At 42.5% G+C, this 19,958-nt stretch overlaps 1 protein-coding gene across 12 annotated transcripts in view; it reads right to left on the bottom strand.

The window, feature by feature from the left end:
- Positions 1-887: 887 nt before the first annotated feature.
- Oatp74D (Organic anion transporting polypeptide 74D) overlaps positions 888-19,958 on the bottom strand; it is an 85,377-nt gene continuing 66,306 nt past the window's right edge. For all 12 annotated transcript variants that reach the window (XM_076621630.1, XM_033346166.2, XM_076621632.1 and 9 more), the window contains 11 exons: positions 17,263-17,736; positions 16,443-16,813; positions 15,749-15,969; positions 15,341-15,481; positions 14,999-15,121; positions 10,725-10,889; positions 10,225-10,420; positions 9,801-9,951; positions 8,594-8,834; positions 8,290-8,418; positions 888-8,052 (listed from right to left, as the gene is read on the bottom strand). In XM_076621630.1, coding sequence (XP_076477745.1) covers positions 7,883-8,052; positions 8,290-8,418; positions 8,594-8,834; positions 9,801-9,951; positions 10,225-10,420; positions 10,725-10,889; positions 14,999-15,121; positions 15,341-15,481; positions 15,749-15,969; positions 16,443-16,813; positions 17,263-17,580 — 2,226 coding nt within the window. In that variant the 5' untranslated portion in view covers positions 17,581-17,736 and the 3' untranslated portion in view covers positions 888-7,882. The remainder of the gene's footprint in view (positions 8,053-8,289; positions 8,419-8,593; positions 8,835-9,800; positions 9,952-10,224; positions 10,421-10,724; positions 10,890-14,998; positions 15,122-15,340; positions 15,482-15,748; positions 15,970-16,442; positions 16,814-17,262; positions 17,737-19,958) is intronic.

Below are 19,958 nucleotides of genomic sequence, written 5' to 3'. Positions count from 1 at the left end.
GTCTAAGGACACGAGATCATCGGATTCGTCGAGAAAAGCCTTCGTTCAGAAAGTAAGGGAAATTGGCGTTGCTGCTAATTGGTCAATCTCCATATCGGTGGTTAGAAAAGGATGTTAGCCGCCCTCGAGGGAAAGTTGCTAGTGGGAGACGCCACTAGTTGAAAAATATGTCTCCCCTATCTTCCCGTAGTTGGGACAAAGACTGTTTGTCTGTTTGAAGGACTTTAGTTAACTAAACCTTAAGATTTATAACGGGCTCTCGGGCTAGCCGAACATGTCCTGCGGAGACGCATCGACATCTGGCAATCATCTTACTCGAAGAATAGGGTCTGCACGTGGCGAGCCACGGGACAGAAACCGTTGGAATGTTTATTGTCTCGTGTCGCCCCGAATATTTCTTTTAAGGAGAGCTATAGAATTACTCCATACCTTGTTAGGCAAAACGTTCATCCCGTGACCGCGGCTACGTTCGGCGACTGACTGTCGCCTCGAGCCCAAGCTCATTATCACGACTCTCGAACAATTACAATCGGGTTGAATAACTACAATTGTTCAATTACAGCTATAGTAGACTCTAGGTTACAATGTTGCGGGATTATCCAAAATTCCAAAGGCTCCGCTGTTCTTTCATCTCCGACATATATATAACATATATATTCATATATATATATATATGAATATGTATATATATATATATATAGTCAATATATTTATATATTATACGTATATTAATTCATCAAAGTGGGAATGACGATTATTTTTCTACTTGTTCTTTCTTCATCGTCACTATGGTTCTGCATTATAATCCTTGTTTAAACGTTTCCTATTGTGTAACTCTTTTTTTTTTTTCAACACTGATGTTTCGCAAATATGCTCATTTTTATACGTTTTTCCCATTTTTTTTTCCTTTTTATTTTGCCTGTTTCCCTACATTATTCTTCACTACTGGTAGCGTTTACTATTATTTATTAAAGCGTTTAAAAACTCCGAGATTCTACGACGAAGAGAAAGTGTATGTATGTGTGTGTGTGTGTGTATGTGTGTGTGTATGTGTTGCAGCACTCTTGAAACGGTATGTATGTTAGCCCTTTGAAAGTTATATGTCTCGTGGTGGCATCCAGCCGTCAAAATAGTATCTTACCCACTTCTAGAAACTAGACAACGAAGGTTCGAGGAGGATAGACGCGTTTTATTCCGGTTTCTTTCTTTCCTTTCCATTTTTTTTTTCTTTCTTTTTAGGCACTTAAACGTCGGGAGTAGTGTGGGAACCTTAAGGTGGAGGTCCATCGAACGCCTGCTATTTGCTATTTACAGTCTTGATTGAGACGCGTGTTACATCTTCCAGGAGGAATTGTGTTGCCGACGAACGGCACGTCGCGTATCGTACGTATGAGAAATTTTGCCATTCATTGAAAATCGACTGAAGAAAAACTTGGAAATTTTGACAGTGAAATAGTACGTATTCGTGTCAATCGTTATAATTTGTAAATATCAAAAATTATGCAATGAGGAATTTTCTAAAATCTGTCATAGTTAGGTTCGGGGTTCAATGGTACAATACAATTAAATTTCTATTCGTATGCTTCCGTGACATATTGTTAGCGAATTGTTTCGCGGACGATACCAGGAGTGCCATTCGTCTCGATGGAAAAGTAACTGCCTGTACGATATCTAGCTAAAAAAATAAGCACGGAAAAAAACAAAAAAATAAAACAGACGTACCGATAACTCAACGACATTTACAAATAATGTAAAATTTGTTCTGCGTATGCCCGACGATTGAGGCCGGACACATGTAGAATTATTCGTGTCACATTTGCACGCAGACACATCACATTTACACAGACACACACGTACGCACGCACGCACCTACGCATACGATATCGTGCACTATATCAAAATACACTTACGTCACCTACAGAGTAATCGATTCTTTATATATATATATATTATATACATATAATAATATATGATATATATATATATATTATATATATATTATGTATAAAAATCAAAGCGCATATTACAACGGTGATCCGCGACCGCGCGATAATTATCAATTAATAGTAATTATTTTATAAACAAGAATCAGTATCCGACGATAATAAACCATAGTAATAGTAAGAATAATATTAATAAAACAAAAAATTTATAGTAATCATTAGTACAATATATGTATACATAAAAATGGCATTATATTTTTTTTTTATTCTTCTTCTTCTTCTTCGTTTATCATATTCCCTGCTCTTCGTTATCTTTATTCATCGATTTAGTCGATCCTTACGCTTGATACACACGCATATATGTTAGGTAAATAGTTAGATCGTTGGATGCAACTTTAGCATTTTGCAACGTGCCTATCTTTCTCTCGCTCTTAATTGTTCGTAAAAGATTAGTAAAACGCGTAAGAAGAATACGTTCGTCATAAACGACCGAGGAGATCTCAATTTCCCTCTTCGTCTGCTCTCAAATTTTGCTAAAAGTATAGAGATCAGCCTTCATAGTGAGATTCGAAAATTCGTCACAAGGACAATACTTTGGAAAAGTAATTTAAAACGATTGAATCACGATTTTCATTGAGAGCGTGTAATTTTAAAATTTCAAAATGATTCAAATCACGACAGATATTTTATTTATACATATAAAATTGAAGTATTTTAGATAAAATAAAAGGAAGTTTCCTTGCAGACTGATAAAGTTGCTCCAACCGAAGGATTCATTAAACATCCAGTATATATTCCGTCGAGACGTGCGAGTACACGCGAGCACGTCGCAAATTAAAGACTAGCAATTATGGTTCTCTTACAGAACTACGCCGTAATTAGATAAAATCGTGATGTCCGCTTACGCAGCTGATTATCCTACAAGTATATTAATGATAAATTCTTTTTTTTACTAAAATATAATTATTATAGTATTCTGTGTTCCGCCAGTGATCGTTCCTTTTTTCCTGTCTATTTTTTTAAATAATATCTAATCGACGAAACTGTGGGAATTCACACGACGATGACGCTACATCAAAAGACGTGGCTAGTGAATATTAAATGCTGACAGAATGTAAGTGATTGATATATATAAAAAAAAAACGAACCTTATCATTTAGATTGTCGATACTGTAGACAGTTGAGAATATGCATAAAAAAAGTACTCCTTCGAATTACGCGAAAGCTACGTATCAAATGCAAAGACAAAATTGTTGTTCTTTTCCTTAGAGGAACAAAATGTAGACCCTGGACTGTTTCCATGGGCCGAAATATTTCGTGCGTGAGTTTCGTAAATGGGACAGTTCGTCGTATGGTAAAAAATAATGCTAGTATGTCGTCTGGCAGTAAAATCTGGCAGTAATTTAATTGGCTGATGAGCTTTCGCGCGAAACAAGTCTTTTTCCTTGACTGGCAGTATCAGTAAGAGGGCAGTGTATCGAAGTTAACGCGTCGTCATTGCATTGATTCTCACAGTGACGTAACTAGCAACGTATTATAACGATGGACAAGTGATTCGAAACACGGGGCATGCGACTAAATTAAATCTTACTACGTTTAAAATCTTCGTCGAAGTTAAAGATTTTCGGATAAAATTTACATTCGCACGAATCCAATATCCAAGTACTCGCTTCGTGGGTAAAATTCATAATGGATTGGTAAAGAATCGTTTGCCCATCTTGCAGATGTACCGACTGGCGCAACACACGGAATAAAGACTGAGACTCTGTCGCTCCACGCCATGATTATTTTGGCAATTATTGTACTTTCCTATATGTACAGCTCTATCGTACATGTAATATACAGTGATGTATATCGAGCACTGAAAGGCAAACGCACAAGTACACACCATTCATCGAGTTCTACCTCTTCATCTTATTTTGCCCTTCGAGAAGGAAATTAAACTAAAATAACTAAATAACGCTTCACCCTAATCTGTTCGTGGTCAAAAAATTTCGTTCATTCCTACTATTTTGTTATCGAGCCGAAGAACGCGTATTAAAACAGAATGCAAGAACCTAGAGAGCGTCTCGTCGAGATAGAGCTCTGGTTCGCGACTTTCTTGGAAAATAGAGACATGTGTCGTCGTTATGTTTTCCTTTCCAAATTCATCCGCAAGAAAAATATCTCTGTGACGGACACATGGGACGACGGACTGTCTCTTGGAAACCTCTAACCGTTCCGCCGATGGAAAAAGGATTGTAAAAGCGGTTAAAAATAAGTCGAACCGTAGAGAAGAGCGCGTAGAATTTGTACACACGGCTTCGAATCGTTCAAAATAGTTCTGTTCGTCGTTCTTCGATAACGGAGTCCGTGTTGCACCGTTTAAAATCTTGTTCGATTAATACACCATCCGACAATGAGTCGACTCTGCATCGATAGAGGAAAAGCTTATAGAAATTTGTTTGATAGTCGCGACGATGGAGCTGTCGGTTTTAACTCCTTGCTTGGCAATGTTGCTCCAGGCAACGTGCATGAATTTTGCGCATAAAACTGCATGCAAACACTCTAACATCTACTTAACGTCTACGTGTAATCGTGTTTCGTGGGATAAATCTTGGAACTCCTAAAATGCTTTCGTAATTCTAAGAGAATCGAAAATTCTTCTGCCAATGCAAGGGTTAAAACGCGTTCTTCATCCCCCGGACTAACTCCAAAGTGAAACGATTATTTTGTGATTAGCGTTTTGCTTTTGTCTTGTTTTTCCCTTAAAATTATTAACTCTTTCTTGACGTTATCGTTCACGCGATGAACTTTGCACCACAGTAAACATTAGCATTCCTAACTTTCGCTGGCGAAAATATTGTCATCTCTATCCTTGCATTTGGTTGTATCCGACGTTAGTGTTTCGATTAGCCATAGAACCAAACGATCAATCAGTACATACCATAGATCATTGTGTTACCGATCTTGAATAGGATTGCATCAACGCGATACATGGTAATCAATTCATCACATGACGCACTTAACGTCAAGAAAGAAGAGAGCAAAGTAACACCTTCGAACCGTTTTCCTCTTTCTCTTCGTTCCTCCACTTGAGTGAACGAACGTAAAATAGAGAGGATGTTGCGGTGAATAGAACCGAATGGTAATATTCGAAACCCGAGAAATGAATCGCTTCAAAGGTTGGAATTGGCTCTAAGTTATTACGTGCTGTTCTATATACGATTCGTGATCGATTAAAATATAGATTATGTGTCGCTTCGAATACAAAAATACAATTCTCGATGGAGATCAACGGGCGCACGGAAGGCCGTATCCGCCCCTGTGCAATCCTTTCTCAATTGCATCGTCAACGATTTACTGATACAACTGTACACGCACGCACATGCACACACGATACGTACAATGCATAGGTATATGTAACACGTTCAACCCTCCCGGTGAGTGGGTGGTTTGTTCTATGCAGAATACGACCAATTATTTTCAACACCGAAAGGGTTAAGGCATACGTTCTGCTGTAGTCCAGAAGAAATCCCAGGATGCTTCTGTTTCCAGGAAAAAATCAAGTTAATTTTACAGTACACTCTTTCTATGTAACTGTTGTCTTTTTTTATAAGAGGTACGATAATACAAAAAAAAAAATTTGTTCAATAGTCGTCCTCTCTCCATCTTAAAATATTTCTTCTGGACTGAAAGCAGATCGTTTGCTACTCTGAAGATTTGTTCAGAGTTGTTGTAACGTTATATGTGTATATAGATATATATATATAATATACCTATATCTTTTTTATTTGGAGTTTCGAAGAAACAATTGGCTGTCGTTGCCATAATTCGCCTACAATTAGTGGTTTTGCAAAGAAATTTTCTACTCAAGTATGAAAAATAGTACTTGATACATAGAGGATATAGATGTTCCAAACATAGAGTACAAAATCCAAGGAAACACCAGAAACAGATTTAATTGGATTGGATTAATTCTCCGATTGCGTAGGTCAACGAAACAACATAGAACAATCCAAAATTAAAATTCTTCAAAAATATAATTCCTCGCTCTCGTCATCTTTAACGAGATTAGTCGAAATTATCTGACTTTTCCTTTAAATAATGGAACTAGTTCTTTTTCCCTTTCGTATCATCCAACTCTGACGGATTTTAGCTGTCAGCCAAACGTTCCTTGAAGCAAACGTAAAATGATGTAATATATTAGCAATGCCCCTGAATCGAATAATTCGCAAACTTCATAGCGGTTAATGCGTACCTTAAACGCGCGTTTTTAATTTTACCCTTTCTTGCTTTTACCCTCCGAAACAATCCTTGTTTTTCTTCCTTGTTTCGCTGCCTTATACGGCAGCTATCTAATAGACTGATCGTCCATCTAACCCTTTGATTATGAAATCCCACCAGCAATTACTCCAATAATAATTTACCAATTTAAGAAATATGTTTTAGTTGGATTCGATTAGAAATTAATTCGAATTTATTGTTGGAACATTGGAACCGAGATATCATGGTCGATCTTTCGAAGTTTACAGAGAGACTACTAGGGGAAATATTACACATACAAAAGGTTGATATACGATCAGGTTGACCATTCAAAAGGACTCAGAAACAATGAACGCTCAAAGCACTAGAAGCACAGGCGGCAGATGCGCATACATTGACGAGTGTCTCACGAGTGTGTAAAATGTATCATATTAAAATACAGCTCTCGATTATCCGCCTTTTTTCCCTCTTAACTTCATTTTTCTTCCGTATTTCTTTTCTCTTGCATTCTATTTTATTTTTGTTTTTTCTTTTTTTTCTTTTGTTTGTGTCGTCGCTCTTCTCCCTGTGTGTCGTATCTGCTAATGCTTTAATATTAATAATTAACGTTACTTTTTGTTCTCTTTATCGCCCAGATTTTCATCGTCAAATCATCTAAAAAATATGTCCTATGTATTCTTCTTATTTTCCCCATTCGCTCCCAGATTCTCTCCCCTTTTTTCCATTCTTAATGTATCCTTATGATCTTTCAAAAACAACGAGATATACCGTGTATTTCGTTCCAGACAAATATTACCGACACACATACACACATCGTAAATCGCTTGTACGTACAGTTTGCCTACGCCTAGTTGTATCTGCAGAGTGAAACACGGACGGTAGTGCCTAAGAGAAGCTCGCCCAAGATCCGAGAACCTCGCGTGCCGTATTGATTCCGTTATCCGTATTGGTCATCGTTTCGCGTTTTCCTTCATCCCACTTTTCCTTCTTCAAACACGAAAATTCTCGTATACTACCAGACGTTTCTACTCCATATCTCCCTTCCTCTCTCACTCCTCCGGATGTATCTCGTACCGCTTTATCTCTAATTCAAATCGTTGCTCTTTGATACCAACCAGGAAGATCTTTTCTTCATGGCGCGTCTTCGCGTCTCCAAGAACCACATTCTCAAGAAAAATCAAGTCGTTGATCATCGATCCCCATTTTCTTGTCCCCTTTTCTTCTTACACGTTTCTTTCTTCGTCCCTCGATGCACTTGTTCGAAACCTCGGCACAGCCTCTTCGGAAACTACGGGCATTTCCGTGGCCGAGCACCGCCTCCTTCAACAGTTCATTCGTCGTCCTATCCCATCTTGATTCTGGACTCCCTTCGAGTTTCGAAAGGCGATCGACGCGAACACCACTGTCATCGTTCCCTCTTGAATCCTTGCTCCTTCACGTCGTTAAAGAGGCAACCGGGTTCTAGCCGTAGGTTTCCAAAAACGAAACCCATCGAAAAAAAAAAAAAAAAGAAAACGGCCGGCGAATGTGACACACGAAGATCGATAAAGATCGCCCCGGTCTTAAACCTCCGGCGTGCTACTGGCACCGAGTTCTCGTCAGTTAGGAACGGCTCGTCACGCTTTGTCCCGGTTTACGACGCTAGATTCAGGCCTGTGCTTGATGAGATACCATCGAAGTCGGCCGGGACTCTTTCACAAATAGTCGTTGTCCACCGCTTGCGCGTCCTGCGACTTCAGGGTGGCCATTTCTTCAACAGTGCCCTCCTCCACGTCCTGCTCCTCCACGAAGCTAATGCTCCCTGCCTTGTACCACACCACTATGTCCACCACGAACGCAAGAATCAGGATTCCGCCTGTGGTACCTGGGAAGGATTCACGCAGAGATTTATTAATTAAAGAATAGATCGCCTATTATGAAACGTATCGCGAAGAGGTTAAATTTCTAAGTTCAGAGACGGTTCAATTCTTTGGGTTAAGTGAAGTTAAGAGAAATTTAACCTCGATATATAATAGCAACAGCGAGCAGTAGCCAGGAAGGTCGAGGTGAAGATATTTCCGACTCCTCCTCGCCGCAGATTTCTGCCTAACCGCGTACGTACCATGATAGAACATTCTAAAGACATTCGAGTCGTAAAGCCAGCAGGCACCTCGCTCGCCGCAAGCGTATTCCCATACGAGACAAGCAGAGTCCACCACAGCACCATAAACGATTGGACACGGGACGTTACCTGGAACCAACCGACCAACGGATCATACGTTTGATAAATTCATTTCTGAGATCATCCAAACTCGAGACTTCCTTTGGATTTCCAAATCGATCCAAGGAAATAATAATTAAGATCAAGATCTCGTTTAATTCATCGTTGAGAAAAACAAGCGTTGGAATTGAAGGTTTATAATTACCAAAGAGGCCGATGGCGAATTGTATAAGCCCCAAAGCCATCGCCTTGTCCCGTGGATCCACGCACCGTAAGATCAACAGCATGGAGCCCACCTCGCTGGTCGAGTGGATGAAAACGAACACCGAGAACAGGATCATATAAACCCAAAAGTTACTGCACTCGAGCTCGCAGTAACCGATCGTCGCGGTGTTGGTCGTTTCCGGTGCCGTTAGATTCGTCCCGATGCACTGGCAGTTGTAAAACTGAAAAGCCAAGGAACCGGCCTCGTTAAGATATGCCGAGTACGCTGATGCAGATGTTTTCATACCGGTTGCAACTTTGTTCCGTTTTCTATATGTTCAAAGTCAATGTATGCTAATGCCAATAAACTAGTTCGATCAACTTTTACTTGACAGTTAACTAGTTCTACTACTGAACTATGTTCTATATCGTGCTATTCCAAAACTTCTACTTCGAACTGACGAATAATTTTTTATGAAACAAAAGGGAAACGATAAAACGGTGATTTCGACGACCATTTTTATATTTGATTTTTACAGTCTCTCGTGTTTTTCCCTTCTACAATGTCGCGATGATTATCACATTCGATACTTTAAATGCAACTCCATCCGATTGCAACCTCAAGATTATCTTACATTTCTCTGCGACAATTAATTAGAGAAATCCAAATAACTGGAAATGAAATGCTCGCGACTAGGCAATTGCGAAAGTAATGACTTGCGCAGTTGCGCAATCAATGAAGCATTGTTTCGTCCGGGCGAATAACGCGATTTCGTCCGTAAACGGTAGAACAACGAAACGTTTCTAGCCTAGTTGCATGCTACTGTCACCGATAATTACGGCCGCGCGGCTGTTTCCCGATGCAACGAGCTATATATCAATATTCTACCGCGATGACGTCACTGACTCTATACAATCAGGAGAATGCAATGAAATTGCGGAATAGCGAAGGTGTTATTCGATTCGAATCGCGAGGACGTATCGGCGTAATGAGACGACGAGGTCTGCTTTGCATCGTGTTTTACGTATTGCCCGATTAATTGGCATCAATCGTATAATCGTACGTGTCAGAGACTTTTTACTTAACTACCTATTCGATATAATTATTTAACGCTATCCGCTTAACGCGTGGATGATTTTTCTCGTAATTCCTTCGTAATGAATCTTTATCATCGTTTATCGTGATGGTAAATTGTCGTGATACTCACCGAAGCTACCTTGCCATCGACGACCGTGTAATTGGAACAACCCGCGTGACACGCGGAAAAATAAGTTTTCCCATCAGCGCTGCAAATCGGACTGAATTTGTTCCGAACGCAGTCGCAGGTAGCCTCGCAGACCGGCTCGAAGCTGGACAATCTAAAAGGATTTTGTCGCTTGCTTAATGTCAATTCCTTTTTCAATAAAACCTACGTAAACGGCCATCATCAACATATGTAAAATCATCTGCACCAGAGCTTATCTCTTTATTTCACTTTAAACTTCCCGCGGTCGGAACTATAAACATTTCATACAGAGTAATTTATGCAAACGACCGAATGAGAAGTAAGTGCAATTAGCCTAAGTGCAAGATGAAAACGTTGAAATGGAGCGGACGGTTAGTTGAGTGCAGAGAGGAAAACCAAATCTTACCCGTTGGAATGCGAGACGAGACCAGCGAAATCGTCCATCGGGCAACCGATGAACATCAGCACGCCCATGCCGATCGCGTAAACTATCGCTGTGAAGGCGATCCAGGCTGCGACGAACCTGGCGTTAGGCTTTGCCCTCAGGATAAACACTCCGCTAATTATAATACCCAGACCCATTACTAAAATACCACCGACACCTGCGAAAAAATAAGACAGCTTAGGATCAAGACCAGGCCTCTGTTACGATGAGTAAACGATTTTCGTTTACTCCAGTCGACTGTTTCATTCGATTCGAATAAAACGTTCCGTTTGTTTTGTTTTATTCCTCTTTTCGATCGAATCCCCTTTGAAAAAGGAGAAACAACTTTGTCCGTGTTTGTTGGAGAATGAAAGCGTAGCTTCGAAGAAGTTCAACAAAAGTACTTCCATGGAAAAAAGTTAACGAGAACAACAAGATTCGGGGCCAGAAACTCCCCTCGCGTGTCTATTCGCGAAAATTACCTGAGATCATGTTCGCATGATGAGCTGGCAAGCGAAATTGGCTCTCGAGGTACTTTGGCAGGAAGGTGTAGAGGCCGGCGATCGGTAGGATGTGCAGCACGCTGCTGGCCGTCCGGAACATAAGAATGTCGTTCTTCAACAGCCTCTTCACCGCTTTAGGGAAGTCTGCAACAGGTAGAGAGAAAAGGCGAGGTGTAGCGAGTCTACCGAGTCGTGCAGGCGACGCGAGCCGAGCACCGCGACCTGTAGCCAAACCATTTACATGAAATTTGTTCATCGTCTTTCTCGCTTCTCGGCTCTTTGTCCCAAGCCTTGCATTCGCGACTCTTCGTGTTTCTTAACAAATTACGAAAATAAATCTTACGACGACATGCAAGAAAAATGCATTCTTCGTACAGTTAACGAAGGAGAAAAGCAACTTTAAGTGAATTTACTATTTTTTTCTTTTTTTTTTTTTCTAGACAGTTTTCGATCTGCCTCCTTTCCGTGCTCGACCGAAGCACGAGAGAATCGAACACGGCCACCGATATTTTCCGATATTTATAAACTCAATTACGAACCACCAGCTAATTAGACGTCGATCGAGTTTTCCTTCGTTCTATTTTCGAGGGAACCCGACGAAGCAACACGAGCGCAAGTGGGAGCACGCACGGAGGGGAAGAGAGCGACCTGCAACCGCCCGAAGCTCGAAAAACGAGAAACAGATGAGAAAAAGAAAGCGCAACGCCGATGCTTTCATCGACACGGGAAAAACGAGAAACGATCTGCAGCTACAGGCAGCGATAAAGGTTTCGCGAGACACGTAGAATCTTTTGAAAGATTCCGATAAGAACGGCGGGCTATTTTATTCCTATCTTTTTTCCTCCACACGCTCGTCGTCCCTTGACGTATCAGTCTCAAACAGACGAGTTTCTTATTTTGTAACTGATAATCGGACATATACCGTCGATCGAACAAGACCAGTCTTCGCAAACGAGCTTGCACCTTCGTTAGAATAGCTCGCATTATCAGGTTTAACCTCGTGCATCTCGTAAATGTTATCGATGCAAATGTTACGAAGTAAACGAGAACTCGCACGGGGACCTAAAACCTTCGAATTAAAGTTCTTTCGACGGTTTCAACGACTGCTTTTTTTTTTTTTTTTTTTTTTTAGTCGTCGATCTGAAACGTCGATGGAAGAAGGACACAATCAACGATTGACGCAATTACGAGAAGTAAAAATTGGGTGAAAAAAAGTCCGAAGGAGAACGCTAAACAAGAAGCGACGTGGCACGATCGGATGAAACATCGATTTTCGAGCAATCGTAAAAAACGCGAATTCCTGCATGGAACGGATGGGGGAAAGGATGGGAGTGGAAAAAGAAGCGGAGAGAACGATGCACGATGAGGCGTCCGCCTTCGTGCGAGGTTTCCGTTCGAGAAACCCTAGGTGGAAACTGACATTAAGGATGCCTAGGACTGCTCTAGGCTTCCAGGAAGGCCAGGCTAGAGTCGTGGCAACCCCGCATAGAGAAGTCCTGCAGACCATGAGTAGACAAACGTGACTAACATTGCGCTCCGTGTATTATCGCGACAACCCTGCAACGGGCACATACAGGGTGGCCTATCGCAAAGAGTCACTGAAACGGCTGTACGGCTCCTCGAACACAGGAGACAAAAAGGCGAAAAGACTGATAACTTGGAAACAAAGGGATCTCTATCGCTTATGATAACGATACGTAACTAGGAATCAACCAAGAAAATCTTTAAAGACGTCGGTTAATCATCGTTTCGAGCAAAGTTCGGAGAGATGGTATTCCCGAGGAAAATTTCGAATGAAGTCTTCAAACGGACGCCAGCGAATCGAGTAATACGCGAATCGCGTGCATGTTGTTGATTCAACGGCGACCTGTCCTCCGAGGCATCTTCTGGCATTGCACGATCTACTTCACGACAGTGCCACGTACGGAAGTTCCTGCTGGAACCGTAGCTCGTCATCGTAACTCCACGACATTCCAGCTTTTTTCCAACCAGCTTCTTGTATACTCCGTTTGCAACTTCCTCTTGGAAACTTTCCTCCTCGCACCGAACCACCGAAAATCGCTTTAGAATTCAAAGTAGCCAGTTCTATGTACGGTATCGGTGTAACCTGTTCGAAATCAAAGTTACGCATACAGTTCGGATAAAAAGCATTCGATGGGAGGTCGGTCGATACGCAAGCAGATCGTTTCTGGAAATTCCCGGCAAAAAGGAGTCGAAAGGCCCGAAACGTCTTCGGATTTCTCGTCTCTCCGGTGTGCCATGTGTACGTAGGAGTAAAGGATCGGCGGTCGTGCGTGTGTGTGAACGCGGCGGACCCGTGTGTGCGTTAATAATGATGACTGACCGACTGGTGCACTAGGTGGGGCAAGTTCACGGTCATGCGTCGTGCATAGCGCTCGGTAGGCACGCGCGCGCGTGCATTTCTGCGTGCATATACGGCCCTGTTCTCCTCAGGCCGCGTGGATCCGTTCCTCGCCGGGAAGAGAACTTATCTCAGCTGTCTCGTGCACCTTGGCCGACATAACACGCGCGACGTAACGCACCAGAAATGCGCCAAGCGACACACACACCAAGTCTTTTCACTCTCCTCTTCTCTTTTAAATCTCTGCATCTCGCGTGAACCACGACCCCGCAAGGAAATTATTCTCCTGCTAGCCGGATGCGCGCCTCAGTTTTTCGTCGAACATCGAAAACACGAGCAATTTGCTTCGCTACCGCCGTCCAAGCGGCCGAACCAACTGGTCTCCGATTCTTTCGGAACTGAGTTTTCATCGAGATAACGTTTCGCCACTGCGTTTCTCTTCGTGATTAATCGTTGTACGTACGTATGTAATATGGTAAGATCGAAGCGTCGAGTTTGAATATTTCTGGTTGATCGAACGAGTCGACTTGCAACGTCCGATATGCTAACGATGAAATTAAGCGCAAATAGGCTCAAAGTCGGTGGTCAGAGTTATTTTTAAATAACGTGTACGATGAAATGCAGCAGAGAAATGCACGTGCTGCACTGGAACGTACATGTCTCATTATCGATGCGATTCGTGCTGCATTTTGAGCAGCTGCCTCTTTCAGGAACAACATTCCGAAACACTGTCGGTCAAGGATAAAAAAAAGGTACGGAGAAGTTGATGGTCGCGTTGCTGGAATTTATAATTCTCCTCTGCGTTTAAACATATTATTCATTAAAGAAATTAAACTCTTTCATTCGGCGTGATCGAACGCCTTTCTATCATTCTCGTGCCTTTCGTCGAACAGATGTTACGCGGCCTTCGATCGAAAGTTCCAACGAAGCGGACCAAGAATAAACGCACGAAGGGTCGGCCCCGCTCTGTCCCAGCGCAAAGGGTTCCTAGAAAAGGGCTCGCCCGTGTTTCAGAAAGCGTTAGCCTGCGTGCTCACGATCGAACGAGCAGACACGCCGGCTCTGAACCTAAATTCGCCACTGACCTTGACTGCCAGGTTCACGCTTCAAAGATCATCTTATTGGCCCGTCCTTTCGTTCCGATAAACGTTCACCGAATACATAATGCCCCCATTGTCTCGTCGTCTTGCCAAAACATCCGCACGTAGAAATGTTCGTATTGGACCAATGATGATCGCTTATTAACGCGTTTCGTGATTCGTGTGTCACGTGTTGGTAACATAACAATCGGCTATTTGTTTCCCGAGTACGAACCTAAATACACAATTCGAAAACGTAAACAAACAATTCACGAAACCTAAATAAACAAATCAACATAGTAAACAATAACGAAATGAACGCGTATGTAAAATAGGTCTACGTGACATTTGATTATTTCAATGGGAAATTTTCTGTTGGTTCGTAGATAACCTCGTCGAACCATAAATGTCTTATTTTGTAATTTCTTATCGCTGCTCGCCAGTGAACGCATATTATGGCAGTAAAGTATCGAGTAATTTAAAATTATAGCGACAGCCATGTCTGCGCGACACAAGGGGGCCATTCGTTGCATAGTCGCGAACGGAATCAACCCAGCACGACCGGATATACACATACGCGGCTGGACTACGATTAATACGAGGTTTCGGGACGATCGACGATACTTTTATCTTTCTCGTCGAATCTTCCCCATTTCGTGGGGCGGCTACCAAACACGGGGAGAGAACGGTCGCGGAATGGCTTACGGGAAGTCATAAAATCAAATTAAACCGTTCTGATCCGATGGTCGCAGCTTAAACATCGGCCTCTCGCTGACGAACAGTTCGCATCGCCACGATAAATCAGGGCTTACCTCGGAGACTAGGCTTTTTCGCATCCGCCCGTTTCGGCGGTGTTCTGCTCGCGGGCAACCGCGTCGGGAATGCGAACATTCCTATACTGACCAGCATCAGCATGGCGGATATTAGCACCAAACCTGAAACACACAATTGCACGCGTTTTCTTCAATTTTCTTTTTCTTATGAATGACGTTTCGTAAATTCTGCAAAACTTAGGCAACGATACGGGGATGGAGGAGAAGGATTCGACGATATGAAAATCAAAGGAAACGATTAATCATAAAAGAAAAGCTTGGAAGATTGGTGTTTCCGAGAAGACGAGATTGTAAGGAAGTACGTAAGAAATTTCAATTTACCAAGCCACCATGCTCCCACCCATCTTGGATCCGTCGGCGTGATTTGCGGATTCGCCGACAAATCCGCGTAAATCATCGTGCACAATGAGCCTAGAATGAAGCCTAGGGCTGGTCCGAGGATCCTCACTCCGATCGTAATCGCTGTAACAAAATGCATCGACGCCGCGTTCCATGAGTATGCAAATTCTCGACAACGTTGAAACTCCGATGATAACACGACAATGGACCGAGATGATCAAAATCAAAGTTGTACGTATTCGATGATTCTGGAGGCTCGCCAAGACGAAGCTTCGTAACGAGAACAGTTTGCTTTCCGACACAACTCGAAGCACGTACTGTTTCCACTCTTTTCTTCGAAATATAATAGGATCGCGATACGACTGTATTCTTACGCGATTGTATTCTTACCGAAATAGAGTGGGCTTTCTCTGCTGGCCACATTGTCGTCGATATAAGGAATACCAAGGGTGTAGACTGCCGTCTGACCCATTCCAACGCCCAACAAGGAGACAAAAAATATAGCCAGGACCACGGTAGTTATTTTACTTTGTATCCTCTGCTCCGTCAACGAGTCACCCTTGCAGTAATTCATCGTATTCATTTGAGCCGGCGTCGTGGACGAGATCCAACTATGAGAGAGAAAAAAAACAAGAAAAAAAAGAATTGTCAATAATACCGTACGGTTTGCAGAGCATCTAATCTATTCGATTGTTCGAACGTTTACGGCGTGGTAACGTGGCCTGTTGATTCTTCCTTTTATTTATAAACGCGAAGAGCAAGGGGATAGACACGGGACCTAACCCATTTAAAAAAAGGTACGATCGATCACGGTTGGAATGAAGGCAGGTAAGGAGAAATGGGTCGGACAGAAATTGCATAATTTCAAGAACGCGCTTGTCGTTCCAATAATATCGACGGTTTTAAAAATATGTACTAAACATGTAAAAAAAATATGTAAAAAAAAAACGTAGTAAACGAATAAATTTGAATCTCTTTGAGCGAATAAAATCTAGAGCAACTATTTATTAAGCGTCAAGAAATAAAGTACTAAGAAACGCGACAACAGCCGTGTAAGAGATTAAAGAGAAGGGATTCTATTCACCTATCCAGCGTAGCGTTCTCTGATCGTTCTTGCAGTTTGCAAAGATTCGCGGGAATAGGATGGGTGTTGTTTGGGTCGCCACCCTCGAAACCGCTGAAAAACATCTCGTTCTGATGGATCAGCTGTTCACCGAAGATGAAATGGGGCATCGAGCAGGTGAACGAGCTCACTGCGAACAGGATCATGCCCCAAGCGATCCACTTAGGCCGGTGACCTTGGCCCCCGTAGTACGTAAGCAGGAGAGAGGAACCGATCTGGCCGATCTCCGTCGCTGACATTATAATACCGGTGGTCTTTGACTGAATCTGGAACAGCTTCTCGATCGTCGTGATCACCGAGACGAAGTACGTGTAGTACATTCCCTGGAGGACCTGCAAATTCACGCGCAATTTCACTTTAAAGCGATAAGAATCTTTAACTCTGCCGCGGTCTTCGAATTTTTATATTGCTCGATTTTGCTCTCGTTTCGACGAACAAAAATATCTTTAACGATTTGACAAAGGCTAGCGTGAAAGTAAAACGAAGGATCGTGTATCTTGTCGAAGATCGTTTTCTGTATTCGCCCAAGCTAGAAAAATAAAAAGAAAATTGACCGACGGAAAACTATGATTAAAGTCGAAAACGATCCGAAGAACGCAGCAGGCTCGAAATGTCGCTAATCGTTTAATTCGCAAAATTTAATCTTCGCAATTTTAAAGGAAAATTCAAATTAGAAAAAACAATTTAGAACGAAGGAGTGAAAAAAATCATCGAGAATACTTGAATTCCATTGAATTGAAAATCCAACCCAGAAGCTAACCCAAACCTAACCCAAACCAACCCAGGTGATGCAGAAGGTGACCAGGAAGGCCTGCTTCGTGGCGAAATACTGAAGCCAGTGTGGCCTGCACGGGCCCCAGCCGCAAGACACGTCCGCGTCGTCGAACTCCGTGTGAAGACTGCTCGATTTCTCGTCAGACATTATCAGCTTTCCGTTTTCAGCTGCACCGATTTCGTGTAACTTCCCGTTTGGTATCGAGCCGTTGTTGTTGTGCTGCTTCCCGCAAATCAGTCCATTCCCATTCGCCATTTTCGGTGGAATTATCGTCAGCGCTTCGACGTTTCCGTTCGCCAGGATCTGAGTGTCCTCGCCTGCCATTATATCATACGGCGATCAATCGACGCTTCGTTCCTGTCCCCTTCTCTTCCGTCTTCCTGTCCCTGTCCTAGCACCGGTTCGCACCCTCTAGCCGGGATTCTTCCTCGTGGGAGGACTCTCACGACCGTTCAAACGACTTTCATTCGAACGGTCAACCTGCAATCACAGAAAAGCATTTTTCATCAGCTTAGATCCGAATATTTGAGCGTTTTCGACGATGACGACGAATAGACCGACAACGATAGAATATCATAACGATGTGATAACGATAGAATGAAATAACTAAATAAATAAAGTTTAGTATAAGCTGACGACACGATCGTTCAACACTGGCGGAATAAAACTTTCATTTGTAGAGTGTCACGGTGACTGTGTCTATGCTGGTAGTTTTTAAATGTCCAGTTACGCGGTTGCATAAACGTCATCGATATTTGTTCGCGATACTCGGTGCGCTAGCACGGCGATTTCTACCGATGATCGTCGCCCAGGGAAAAACATCAGCTGAGAGGTGTCCAGGAATAAATCGTCAAACTCACGGTTGTGATTTATCATTCGTTCGAAACGCTTTCAAGATACACTTCGTATTTTTGTATGTCTAACTTATGTGCGTCATGACATTATTTATAACGGCGGTCTCTCCAGTTATCCACCGCGTTTCTGCGAAATCGCGATTGGCTTTGTTCCACGGTGAATGAGATTTCGTGCCATCTCCGGCGCGGACTTTTGCTCCTCTTAAAGGTCTTAAAGGGTCTATGAAGAAAATTATCCCAAATGAAAAAAGGAGCTGATAATTCTCAGGAAAATTCTCCCGTAGACTTTCTACGAAACAGTGCGACAGTTCTCTGGCGATTGTTTAGAAAGTAATCGTCAGACACGCGATCCCGTATGCATAGGATTTGGTTGCAAATAAAAGGGACAAGAGTACGCGATAGAAATCCTTTCTCCGTGTGACTGACGGATAGGAAACAGGCTAACTGGAACAGCCTGTAGCCGGTATCCTCTCACTTTCATCGGTGCCCGACTTTTCTCATTTCCCTCGCGTTCCATTGCACCGACTATCCCACCGATGCGGTTTTCGCTGACAGCGAGTAGGAGTCTGCGGGCTATAACAGACATCCACCTACACAACGGGTGGTCAAAAACCACTGTTCCCCAATTTGTCCACCCTGCTCTCTTTTGATTTACGCAATTTCCTAAAGCTATCGACGACGTCGCTAAATACGAAACGATATAAAGGTAACAAAACGAAAGAGATTCGAGTAAAATATTCCTTGAAAAACTAACATTACGAAACATGACGAACTACGCACCGTAAAATTCTTTCATCGTTTCTAAGAATTTCTTTTTCACCTATCGTCCACTAACTCGTTAAGAATTAAACAGTGGTTTGCCACGATATTGCAAATACTTCAATTTCTTCTCATAAATCTCACGAAACTGTAGAAAACTAACCGAGAAAAATAGCGGCGAAATATCGCCGCGGTGTTAAGAACAGAGTGTAATAATTATAAATTAATTAAAAACAAGTAGCCAGTGGAATGTTACTTTCACGCAACGTTTGCCTCTAATTGGTTAAGCTTGCGTTACTTTTGCGCCTCTTTGTGCCAGAATAACGTTTGTACCGAGAACGCGTAGCAATATACGTGGACGAAGAAAGGAAGAAGATTTCACCAGGGGATCGGGGAACGATTTCGTTAGCGGGCGAAATGATTCAAGAGCCGTCCGGCCAAGAAACTTCCTGTCGAATGGGCTCGCGCATGATAATAAAACGCGAGGAATGGCGCACGAGCGGATTTTATTTCAACGTTAATTGGCCGCGCACGGTAACCGACCTCCGAAACACTGTCCAAGAATACGAATGTGTTTACGGCACAACGTCGTTTCGCCGCGCCATTGACCCGTTAATGTTCAAACGTCGCACGCTGCCAATGTAGCCCCCTGTGTATTCTACACGTGTCGAGGGTACAACCTTCGGCAAATCTATCTATTCGATCAACGCTCCATTCGAAAGGAATTTCAACATTTCCGCCAACAGGAGAGCAATTTCTATAGCACGCGTGACTTTGATTGAATTCAACGCTTGTCTTTAACACGTGGTTCTTCTGTTGCCGAAGAGTAACCTTGACGTCTAATCTCATCCAGGAAGTTGTCCAACGATAAATCACGTTTCTTTTGCGAGCCAAGCGTGTTCCAAAGGAATAAAAAAAAGTTTAATTATTGTCGTTAACGTTTGTTTTCAGATGGATTTGTTTCTGGTCACGTTAGCGTGTTCCGGGAACCGAGGCCTTCGTACAGCTCCTTGCTAGTATTGGACAGGCTATCTAATCTCCTTCTAAAATCCTCCGTCGTTAATTCTCCCGTCTTAAACTTTGAACTGT

The sequence above is a fragment of the Bombus vancouverensis genome, chromosome 9 (genome assembly GCF_051014615.1).
Source record: "Bombus vancouverensis nearcticus chromosome 9, iyBomVanc1_principal, whole genome shotgun sequence".
Lineage (NCBI taxonomy): Eukaryota > Metazoa > Arthropoda > Insecta > Hymenoptera > Apidae > Bombus > Bombus vancouverensis.
This window is presented reverse-complemented; position numbering and strand designations above follow the sequence as displayed.